The 13,080-nt window shown below is 36.2% G+C and overlaps 1 protein-coding gene across 1 annotated transcript in view; it reads right to left on the bottom strand.

The window, feature by feature from the left end:
* The window catches only part of LOC125231766 (TOM1-like protein 2), a 31,089-nt gene that overhangs the window by 13,607 nt on the left and 4,402 nt on the right, over positions 1 to 13,080 (bottom strand). The window contains exons 3-5 of the mRNA XM_048137337.1: positions 1,558 to 1,665; positions 675 to 770; positions 190 to 288 (exon numbers count right to left, since the gene is read on the bottom strand). Of these exons, the coding sequence (XP_047993294.1) occupies positions 190 to 288; positions 675 to 770; positions 1,558 to 1,665 (303 nt within the window). The remainder of the gene's footprint in view (positions 1 to 189; positions 289 to 674; positions 771 to 1,557; positions 1,666 to 13,080) is intronic.

Genomic DNA, 13,080 nt, shown 5'->3' with positions numbered 1-13,080 from the left:
TAGATCTGCTGTTTAATCTGTTGTTGACTCTTTGCAACAACTAGAAGCCTACTTATTGTGTCTGTCCAGAGTTGAAAGGCATGTTTTTTTTAATTATTAACTGATCAGTGAATGACCTTAGTCGCACCTGATGGAAAGTGACGAAAACGCCGAATGTTCCTAGGCTTCTTAGTTGTAAATGTAACTTACAGTGGCCGGTGGTATTTCGCCGGGCACGTGGCTTGGCGATAGCTGGGGTGGATTGCGAGCTGGCGAGCCCACTGGAATATCTCCACCATCCGGTACGCTCTGCGGAGACATTTGCTAAGTCAGACGATATATTAAGTTTTCTAACCCTTGGTGTGTAAAGTGAACTCTTGCACAACTTTTATCACGGGAAACATCGATAACCACATCAATATTAGACGTCCAGATGCGCTCTTTGCTTTGAGTGATCACAGTTCAAATACATAATGTCAATGTAATATATTTCGGAGATTTCGGAATCAACTCTAATTATAAAATTTAGTAAATGGAGATTTTCCCGGTTGAAAAATCGGTCTAGCTAGTACACATACTAGTATAATTCAAAGATGCTTTTTCCAAATATAAACCCTAATATCTCTGAAGAAAGCATTTTTTACATGTTTTCCGAGCAAAGTGCGCGTCACTCATATAGGAATGTAAGTGCTCACCCTCTGTGGCGTGAATATAGGCGCCATTGCGTCCAAATCGGTCATCGGGAACTCCACTCCTTTCGTACGAAGCTCATTGTACACTTGCCCAACACCCTGAAAAGGAATCGTTCATCAGAAAAGGTGTTGGTGCTTGGTAAAATCGAAAAGGGAAACAGATATGCCTAAATAGGAAAGGAGAAAGGTAGACTTCAGGCTTGGCAAATAATATTGGCTGAAAAAAAAATATATGGGTCAAAGTGTTCGCATTTTAATGACCTTGAAATCACTCAATGTATTTGGTACTAGATACACAGGAATACACAGTATTTACCTACTATTTTGCAGGATATCGCCATGTTAAAATATAGCAAAACGCGATAATAATTTAATTAGTAGGTATTTAGTCTACGGATTTTAAGAGAATCATTAAAGATTGTAAAAGACTGACTTTTGGTCAATAAAAAAATCGATGTTTAGAAACCAATAAAGTAATAAATAATGTATTTTGCCTACTTATCTAACCAATAGGCTACTTTCCTCCTAGTCAAATCAGCTTCTTTTTGAGAACTGTCAAAACGATTTTGAACGACTTGCTATAATATGGAATTAATATGAAATAGAGTTGAGTGACGTCACTATGTCAGTGAGTGACGGTCAACTGATTTACTTTATATATTTCTATCTGACTTGAAAAATATAAATTGGAGTTTTTAATAGTTTCTATCCCTGTTTTTCTTATAATTACCTAATGCTTTATTTCGTGCATGGTATAAAATATTTTATTTTAAGTACAGTCAAGTTCCCTATTGGAAGCAATTAGGTGTCTGTAAGAATACACTTAATTATTATGTACCTAAATAAATTAGTAATTCGTAAGTATAACTTGTATTCCGTAAGTTACCTGCAGTTCAGGCTGGCTCGAGAAGGCATCAGCCCAGCATTGGATCAGGCTCAGCACTTTTTCTTGAACCACAGTCGGCGGATCGTTCTTAGGCCCAATCAGTTTTACCTGTTAACAAAGTAATTCAAGTTAATATTCCTGTTTAAAAATAGAAATTGTAAGAAGCTCCACAAGGAGGGATCATACTCTATTATTTTAAATCTACCTCACGGTAGTTAAGACATACACAATGTGATTTGAAAATCGTAGTAATATCGTTAGATTATCAAAAATCTTCTGTCGATTTGAAATTTTACGCCTTAAAATTTTGGAAGCCAAAAAACATATGTAGATTTAACCTCCTGGGATACTAGGACAAAATACCTACGATGAAATTTGAATCTACGTTAAGTATAATTGAGTTGCTTTTGTTTTCTAGTACCATTGATTGAAATTTCATTGGCAATTTTTTTGTATGGTGGGTCGCTAGAGGATAAAGTTAGTATTTCGGAGATTTTTTTACGAAGTCTTAAAAACATTAGACTTAATAGGTATGTTAATTTATTTTATAATTAAAATATACAAAACAAATGAGTAAGAATGTTACATAGTTAAAAATAAACTTGTTTCGTATCACGTTATCAGAACTAGTTCTTTATTCGATCGAATGCACAGTACATAATTTATAAAAGCTGTTGCCTGTTTGATGGTAGGTATATATTTTTTTATTTATTATAAATGGGCTTACTCTTGACCACAGACTAGCCAAAGGCAAAGACGTGGCCTACGATGGAGTGAGCTCGCCCAGAAGATGCCTGTTAACTCTTGATTTGAAGATTGCCGGGTTATATGAGCTCGGAAATATAGCCGCCGGCAAGGAATTCCACACGGATTTTTCCAATATCAAACTGTTTTCTCAATTAGTGACATTTTTATCTCTACCTACCTATTTACTAAGCGGATCAATTATCATGCAGGATCTTCTCGAACATTCATATTGCATACATATTATATTTCTCTTTATATCCAACGATAGTGATGTTTGGAGCTTGGTGTGTCATGTCATCAGTAGAATCACTACGCAAACCCAGCGCACAGAATAAATAATAGTACTTATGTACAGAAAGACCCCTTCCTACTGACCAGTGTGCGTCCGAATGCACAAACGCTCACGAAACGGTCACGATAATATCTCTTTCGTAGGTATATCTCGCGCCAGACTAGACTACATTTCTGTGGCGTTTCGGTGGCGTTTCGCGTCGGGGCATTTTCGCGAAAAAAGATTCAAAACTTTGTTTTTTTCAAAATAGGTAAATTTAATGGAAAACCTTAGCCGCTTAAGTCCTTCTTGACGCGCACGCTGCCCTGAGATAAGGTGAAGATATTAAGTGTACTGATTTGACTAAAATGCAAATTTGTAATGTTTTAAGGAATGGTAGAAACAATTCCTTATCTTATAAATAATGTGATTATCTTAAAAGATGATTTCTTTTAAGATAGTCACATTGTTAGCGAAATAAAGATATTCGGTATGTAAAAAGCTAAAACATTTTCGATTTCAAAGAGAAGCCATATTATAGGAGTAGGTACGTACAATCAACCAATTAATCTGAATCCTAGGTCATAGGCCAATCTAGACCCTTTCACAGTAAGAGTAAAACTGACTTCTGTAGCAAATAAAGGACGGTGTCAATACGACAGGGTTCTAGAGTGGCCTAGGATTCTACATAATTGGTTGACAGTATCTACCTACCAAAAATGTATGTAAATCTTATTCTTTTTTTTGCACATGTTTGACAGAAGTGACAGCGTAGGAAAATTTAACTAGGTAACAATTTGGTACCTATTATACTTACCAGACACCGGATTATGTTCCAAGGTAATTAGAACTTTTTAGCACAATTCTAACAAAAAATCTGCCAAACAAAATCTTATTGCATATGAAGCATAAGGACCTTTTTCAGATGGAAAGCTACATATGCATCTTATATTTCTAATTTTCTAGGGTTGTGTACACATATTACCTACCTAGCATTAGAAATACAAGGCTTAGCACAGAACAAGACCAACCATAAAAATGCTTAACTAATTTGCCAGCTAAATTTAAACCTAGGTATCGGTACTTAAACGTATAGATACTTTTGATATTTTTATTATTTAAAACTTATTTATACTTACATATCAGCATTTCTGTTACCATAGAATTAAAACGTATATAACACTCACTTCATCTACCAACTAAGGGCATCTGTAAATACATACAAATAAGGCCCGGTTAAAAGTCTCGAAATGTTATGTACATTTTATAATTAGATAAGTGTAAATGGGTCAAAAAATAGGGTCCATGTGCAATTGTGCATTAACTAGGTGCACTTTTCCCAAATTGCTGCATGTATGAAATAAGGCCCATCAGTAACTTAACAAAAAATAAGGTATTTCTTACATACCGAATTAAGCGTAATTGTGTCGCTTAACTTCAAACCTGGATAAATCCATTCTGCTACAAGGTTAATATATATATTTTTTATATTCAATCTTAAAGCAGAATGGATTTAAGTACCCAAGTTTGAAACTAAGCGACACAATTGATAGTATGTATCTAGGAGATAATTTTTTTACAAAATCGTATTAATCAAGAGCGCTATGATAAACGCACGTCGAAATAAAGTAAAATTGATAATATTTACCGATGAGATTGTGCTCTGTGTGTAATGGTAAACATTAATAATATGAAAAGTAATTGTTTCAGTCAGATCATCTTCACTCGTCAATTTCGTCTTACTCTTTAGTTGTGAAACATGGGTGACAAAGGACAGTCGCCGGAAGGAAAAGAATAAAAATATATGGATACCTACCTATATATATTATAATATTTATCCCGTAGGACAGCAGGTTACTTCAAAGTACTTTAATTAACTACCTAATTTTAATGTTGTCTTCGGTTCCCGTCGTCGTTCGTCGTTCGTCGAATCCCAGTAAGGGTATTTATTTGTGTGATGAGCACAGATATTTGTTCCTGAGTCATGGATGTTTTCTATGTATATAAGTATGTATTTATCTATTTAAGTATGGTTTTGTATTTATCTATGGGATATGGGTTAAATTGTGGCGTAGGCGAGAAGCTGGCAACCTGTCACTGCAATGTCACAGTTTCGTTTTCTTTCAACCCCTTATTTGCCAAGAGTGGCACTGAAGCTTTAGTAGTTTCATGTGTTCTGCCTACCCCTTTATGGGATACAGGCGTGATTGTATGTATGTATGTTATCTATTTAAGTATGTATTATTTATTTATTTATTAGTAAAAACATGTTTACATGACATTACAGTAAAACCAATGCGTCACGAAACTTAGATAACAAAAAAGAAAAAAAAAACCGGCCAAGAGCGTGTCGGGCCACGCTCAGTGTAGGGTTCCGTAGTTTTCCGTATTTTTCTCAAAAACTACTGAACCTATCAAGTTCAAAACAATTTTCCTAGAAAGTCTTTATAAAGTTCTACTTTTGTGATTTTTTTCATATTTTTTAAACATATGGTTCAAAAGTTAGAGGGGGGGACGCACTTTTTTTTCCTTTAGGAGCGATTATTTCCGAAAATATTAATATTATCAAAAAACGATCTTAGTAAACCCTTATTCATTTTTAAATACCTATCCAACAATATATCACACGTTGGGGTTGGAATGAAAAAAAATATCAGCCCCCACTTTGCATGCAGGGGGGGGGAAACCCTAATAAAACATTTTTTTCCAATTTTTATTTTTGCAATTTGTTGGCGTGATTGATATACATATTAGTACCAAATTTCAGCTTTCTAGTGCTTACGGTTACTGAGATTATCCGCGGACGGACGGACGGACGGACGGACGGACGGACGGACGGACAGACAGACATGGCGAAACTATAAGGGTTCCTAGTTGACTACGGAACCCTAAAAAACAGTAAGTAGGAACATGAAAAAAAAAACAAACAATAAAGTTTAAAACTAAACAATTTATTTGGGCGATGACGTAACAGCGTGGCTCCGTTGCGTCGTTTGCCCCGGTGTAGGATTCGGCAAGTTGCCCCGGAATCGCCGAAAAACCACACCTTCCGGCAGAAGTCTGCGCTCGCGATGGTGTCCTGCGCTATATCGTCGCCTAGCACCCATAGTACAAGCTTTGCTTAGTTTGGGGCTAAGTTGATCTGTGTAAGGTGTTCCCAATATTTATTTAATTATTTAATTACTTACCATAATCATAATGTAATAAAATGTGCATTTTTTCGTGGTTACCAACATGCATACCAACCATAAAAATGCTTAACTAATTTGCCAGCTAAATTTAAACCTAGGCTATTTAAACGTATAGATACTTTATATACTTTTATTATTTAGATCTTATTTATACTTTTCGGCAAAGCATTTTTGTTACCGCAGAATTAAAACGTTGGTAATACTCATTTTATCTACCTACTAAGGGCATATGTAATGTCAATGCAAACAAGGCCCGGCTATTAAGTTTCGAAATGTTATTTACATTTTATAACTTGATAAGTGTAAATGGTTCAAAAATTTCGTGCAGTAAGTAAAAAAGTAAAAAGTAAGTATTATTAAATAGAAAAACTATGGGTCTTATTTGATGCAGGTATGAAATAAGGCCCATGCCGCCCATGTGTCCACATGTTCACAACCTTCGATACCCAAGAAGTAGCGCTGCGGAAATAGAGATGGATCGGATATAATCTTCAAAGATGAGCTATCAACAGCGCCAGTATTTGAGTGGTGGCCTCAGAGTGGAAGGCGACCCCGCAAACGCCCAGTACTTATGATACACAATACACATAAACACAATACATTATAATATTTATTGCCCCGTAGGACAGCAGGCTACCGCACACTACTTTAATTAAGTACCTAATTTTGTCCCTTTAAACTTAATATGAAATAGAGTCTGCCTATCTTGACCACATTGACCTTGACGCACTGCTTGTTAAGACTTGAACCCCTCTAATTTAGAGTACCATATCCTAAATGCATAGTCTATATATATAAAAATGAAGTGCGTTTGTTAGTTACCTATAAACTCGAGAACGGCTGGACCGATTTACGTAATTTTGGTATTGAAATGTTTGTATTAGACCGCAGAAGGTTTAGGCAGTGTAAAAACACGTAAATATTGTGATGATAATTAGAAAACAGTGATTCTTTTTTCCCATACAAATTGTTCCTACCTGACAACTTGACAATGACGTGACGTTAATGACAGATGCGTTCCAAACTTACATTAATGACGGATGCGTTCCAAACGCATTGTGATTTTATTAATTTATCTTGGCAAAATAATGTGAAAATTAGTAATTATTCCGTTAAAGAAATAAGGAATGGCAAAATAATGTGAAAATTAGTAATTATTCCGTTAAAGAAATCTATCTAAATATATAAAAGAAGAAGCTGACTGACTGACTGACATATCAACGCACAGCCGAAACCGCTGGTCCTAGAGATGTCAAATTTGGCACGTAGGTTCCTTATATAGTGTAGAGGAGCACTAAGAAAAGATTTTTCAAAATTCGCCTCCTAAGGGGGTTAAATGGGGGTTCAAAGTTTGTATGGGGAAACAATGTTAGTTTCACTGGTTTATTCGAAACTTCACAAGAGGGATCCTAAAAACATATGACTAAAGACGTGTTTCAGGTTTTTTGAAAATTTAACTCCTAAAAGGGTGAAAAGGTGGTGGTAAAGTCAAAAAACAAATATGGGTATCATTTTTAAGGTTTATTGGGTCGCTGATCACGATAAATACAACGTTTTTAAAATCTAACGAGGCGGAAGTGAAATACCTTCTCCCCTGTTGTGGTGCAATGGGGTTTAAATATCAAAAAAATATATAAAAGAAGAAACTGACTGACTGACTGACTGATATATCAACGCACAGCTGAAACTGCTGGTCCTAGAGATTTCAAATTTGGCACATATGTTCCTCATATAGTGTAGAGGAGCATTAAGAAAGGATTTTTCAAAATTCCTCTCCTAAGGGGGTGAAATGGGGGTTCAAATTTTGTATGTGGAAACAAGATTAGTTTGATTATTTTATTCGAAACTTCACAGGAAGATTCCCAAAGACATAGACTAAATACATGTTTCAGGATTATTGAAAGTTTAATCCCTAAAAGGGTGAAAAGGGGGTGATAAAGTCAAAAAAACAATATGGGTATCGTTTTTATGATTAATCGGGTCGCTGATCACGATAAATACAACGCTTTTAAAATCTAACGAGGCGGAAGTGAAATACCTTCTCCCCTGTTGTAGTGCAATGGGGTTTAAATATCAAAAAATATATAAAAGAAGAAACTGACTGACTGACTAACTGACATAATTATCAACACACAGCCGAAACCGCTGGTCCTAGAGATTTCAAATTTGGCACACAGGTTCCTTATATGGCGTAGAGCTCCTCTTAAAAGGGTGAAATGGGGGTTCAAAGTTTGTATCGGGAAACAAGTTTAGTTTGACTATTTTATTCGAAACTTCACAGGAGGATTCCTAAAGACATGTTTCGGGTTTTTTGAAAATTTGACCCCTAAAGGGGTGCAAAGGGGGTAAAGTCAAAAACACAATATGGGTATCGTTTTTATGGTTTATCGGGTCGCTGATCACGATAAATATTTAAAATCGAATGAGGTGGAAAAGAAATTTTCTCCCCTGTTGTTGTGCAATGGGGTTAAAATATCCAAAATAGCCATAAGTATAGGTTTAGTTTTTATCTTTACTTCTGGTTCAAGAGATTTCAAATTGACACGGAAGTTCCTTAGAGGAGCACTAAGAAAGGATTTTTCAAAGTTCACCTCCTAGCATGATAATTTGACAGGGGCAAGGACAGGGACAGGGACAGGGACAGGGACAGGGACAGGGTCAGGGACAGGAACGGGATAGGGTTAGGCTTAGGGATAGGGAAGGGATAGGGGTAGGGGTAGGGAGTAGGGGGTAGGGGTAGGGGTAGGGGTAGGGAAGGGGTAGGGATAGGGATGCGGATGCGGATGCGGATAGGGATAGGGATAGGGGATGGGGATAGGGATAGGGGAGGGACAGGGGCAGGGACGGGACGGGGACGGGGACGGGGACAAGGATAGAGATAGGGACGGGGATAAGAATAGGGATTGGGGTCGGAATAATCGGTCGGCAATCGATATCTAGGCAGTGTAAAATGCAGGTGGCTCAGTGGGAAGGGATTAGTAAGTATGCATCGGCGAGTATCCTGCATCCGTAATAACTATTACATTCAATGTGCTGTAAGAAGATCGTTGTTTGCTTGCCTTTTATATGTTTACGTTTGCAATAAGTATAAGCAAAATGGAAAAAATTGTAAGCGATAATGCAAGGAAGTACTTTTTACCCTACCGACCATAGCGTCGAGATACTGGCTATGTGGGTTGTATGAAGTTTCCCCAGTATAAATATTTATATAGGTAAAATACATACATATTCGTACCTACTACCTACGCTGTGGTCGCTGTGTAACAATTCTACAATCATTGCAAGAATTTCTTTTAAAACAATAGTAATATGTGTAAGGTACAGTCAGCCAAAAAGTGGTTTACCACTTTTTGATCAATAGAGTCGAAAAGTGGGAAACCACTTTCATGGCTGACCGTACAGCAAATAGATCAGTTACAATGGCCCCCCAGTCGAGAATTGCCCCGCTTTACCTTAATCGAAATAATCGCGGACAGATGTACCTACAAAGAAACCTACGGATCCAAATGAAAATCTTATTTTTTGTAAACGTTTCAATAAGAATACTTTTATTACGCGGGCGAAGCCGCGGGTAAAAGCTAGTCCTGAATAAATGTGTTTTAGACGACAGACCGTAGTATAAATACTTATCACAAAAATTGATGATTGAATTCATGAACACAATGTTTACACAAAGTTATAAAACTTAAGAAGCGAGCGATGGGCCTTATTTAGAGAAGTAACTATTTAGGGCATTTTTTGATTGTATGTCTGCGAAGAAAATATACAAAATGGCATGATTGATAAAACTTAGAAGAAATATAAGCACTGGGCCTTATTAAGGGCAGGTACTGGTACCAACCTGAACAAACTATGTATTACTAAATAAGGCCCATCGTTTTTTTTTAAATATTTTAAAACATGACTTAAATTATTAATATTATGTCTGTTTTTATTGTGTGTAAATAAGTACATATAATATGACTAATATAACTACTTACCTAATTGGTGTTCGGCAGAATAGTAATAAATAAACAATGATGACCGAATACCAAATTTTCGGCAAAATGGCTGAAAAGATCGAATACCAAATAGTTGCCTAATATTCGTGGAATCTATCGTAAAATACAGCATAACTTTATAATTGTTACTAGTAAACCAATGACGAGAAAAGTTATGCATGTATAAAACCTATACCTGTATGCAATTGTTACGTACCTATACTTATAAAATATGGACTTAGTATTTCCACAGAATTTATAATACAGATTCAAACTTTCACGATTTTTACACATATTTAAAATCGGGACTTAATCGCGTATTTACTATGTTTTAAACACTAACCTCCGACGTTTCAAGGACGGCATTGTCCCCGTGGTCTCGGAGCAGACTGGTCTTTTTTGGACCACCAATTTTAAATATGAACATATAATAAGTACGTATTTCTAACTAAAAAGTTCGTCAAACACGGTATGTCGATATTTCGACGTAGTATATCGATAACTTTTCACATCACTAGATTATCGACATTAGATGTCGAGTATTTCCCATCACTTTATTTCAGTGTACATATATAAAAATCCCCCGCCCCTAAATTTGGTGCGATAGGGACAACTGCAGCTCAGGCGCGAAATCCCGCGTAAAAACTGCAAAAATCGAGGTTCCGCTCTCGACTGTTTCCTCCTCCAAAACTTAACCAATCGTTACGAAATTTGGAAATCAGAATGACAAGGAAATTATCTGTGTCGGACCGTTTCGTTTTTTTGGATAATTGATCTCAGTTTTGAATACCACGCCTTTCTTTCTGGCAAATTCAATTAAGCCGTTTTTGCCAACTTTGAAAGGCTCTAATTCCTTTTAAAACAAAAATATCAAAAAAAGCAAAACGGTCCGACACAGATATTGATAATAAAAGTCTGTGTTGAAAAAACCATTGATCTAGCTTCAAAAACCAGAGAGGAAACAGGCGAGAGCGTTTGTATGGAGAAATGAGGGGTATCGTAGCGTCTTAAGGAATGCAATGCACGATCGGTTGTGTATCTACTTGAGTGGGTGCTATTTCATTTTTACCCGCTAATATTGTAGTGCTAATTTTAATTTGCAATTTTAATTTATCCTATGTATCACAATAAATTAAATGTAAAATGTATCCACGAATCGAGTGTCAACACAAACCTGATAGGGTTTCATAGCACTCTGGTGTATGAACAAATGTAAGATTTTTAATATAGAATTTAAAAAATGTTTTTCCTACTCAGAATCACGAGCCCTTTCGATCCTACTAGGTATAAAAACCATCCCAATTTTAATTTTTCCACTTCGTTACCATTTTTGAAACACTTTGTACAGCGGTTACAAAGTGGAAAGTATGCAAAGTAATAAAAAAAAATTGGGACCATATTTTTGTCTCTTGTTTCTTGTCCTGGATCGAAAGGGCTCGTGATTCTGAGTAGGAAAAACATAAAATGTATCTACCTTAAAAAAATATTTTTGGTGATTGTTCTCGCGAAAATGCCCTTCGCAGAAATGCCATTTGGCTACAGGGCCAGTTTGACAGCTGGGTCGAATGATGATGGCCTTTTCTAATGTAGACCATCCCTTTCGACGATAAAATCCTAATAATTGCTAGGTAGCAAATTACCAATGCGAGCCCAAACGTTGCTGGAATCACTCAATCTAGAGAGTGTCCGACCCAAGCCCAAAGTTAAAAAGGAACATAAATATTATTGATACCTATATTTGTATGCGTTTTATTCAACAAAAGATTGCTGGAGTTCGTAGAACACTACCTACACATTTTACACGAATAGCGTCGAAAGTCGTCAGTCGCAAATGTCAAGTCATTGGAAAGTTCGGGTTTACCGCTGAGTACTAAATAAATCGCAAACACTATAGTCAGCATGAAAGTGCAGAAGTTTTGCGAATCAATTTGAAGTTCGTGTTTCGCAGTTATGCACGTTTTATGCGCATCAAATATGGAGAATTTGAGGCCGTTCAATATTTCAACACTGTGCATGATTTCGGTAGTGTAAATCCATAAGAAATACTATTCTCAAACTAAAGTCAACAAATCAACTTTTTGACCGACAGTTTCGAGTGTCTCTGGCATTACTCAAAATAAAATGTATCTAGAGTTACCAATACCAAGTAATCGTATCTACTATATACCTAATATACGTAAGTATGTAGAAAATTTCTGTATATACCTAAAACCGCACACCAAACAAGGGAAACATAGAAATACACCGAGGTTCATCATCAGGAACCACTCTGTATATCGCTTTTTGTTAAATTCGAAAAAAGACGCTAGTTTCTTATAGAAGTTGATTGGATTTTTGACCTAAAGAACCTTCCCTTAAAATTAACGGAATTCAATAAAAACACGGTGTATATTAATATTGTCTTCTGTCTTACCGCGATCGAAACGTCGGGATGAATTGCAAATTCATTATACGCGATTTAATCCGTTTCCATAGTTTTATTTCACGGTGTATATTGTTTAAGGTCGAAATTTTGTAACGAAGTTTAAAAGTTTCGGATAGAGGATAGATTTGAGTCTATCAAAAAGTTCATTCGCCCCCATATACAGTTTCTTATCCTCCTAGTGAGTAGGTATTATATGTATATTATATTCTTTGTTCTTGTCTTTATAAATGTGCGCCTAAGTACACAATATTCTTCTTGTACAAGCAAGCATTTCATCTCATGTTATCAACTCAATATACGCTCTATGAGAAGTAGATTGATATCAGTTGAAGGCCACAGTGAATCATTCTGCAACACAATGTGTGTACTTGTCTGGAGAAATCTAATATGTAACGTAGGTATACTGGTATTTATATTATTAATTATCCGATAACTTAGCGGCTTTCCTTCACAGGAGAGTCTTTATTTATCAGTGAGGGTATTCTGAATCTTTTTTTTCAGGCGGCGATATTGAGGGGCCAGGACTTTCTGACAGCAAAACTTCAAAATCCACGAAATATATTAACCCCCTTATTCATAAACGTACTTTAAAGTTATCAAGCCGATAAAGTTCGTTTGTCCCTTTCCAACACCAATACGCCGGAAATCAAATAAATCGACATTTATTTGATTTGTGGATTTCGCCGCCTGGAGAAAAATACCATTCCGACTTTTCAGACCACCCTCGTTGCAAAAAGGTCCTTTCTATCGGTCGGAACATGAAACTTAAGGAGCCTTTTCTGACAGATATCCACTGATATGACTAATTATTTACTGTTATGCATAGACGTAGACCTACCCAAGGGAAATGAAGACCTGTGTGTTAGCAATTAAGATATACGTACCTATAGCTAAAGTACAAAATATATG

This window comes from Leguminivora glycinivorella, chromosome 12 (genome assembly GCF_023078275.1).
Source record: "Leguminivora glycinivorella isolate SPB_JAAS2020 chromosome 12, LegGlyc_1.1, whole genome shotgun sequence".
Taxonomy (NCBI): Eukaryota; Metazoa; Arthropoda; class Insecta; order Lepidoptera; family Tortricidae; genus Leguminivora; species Leguminivora glycinivorella.
The sequence above is the reverse complement of the archived record's forward strand: the minus strand, read 5'-3'. Positions and strand labels throughout refer to the sequence as shown.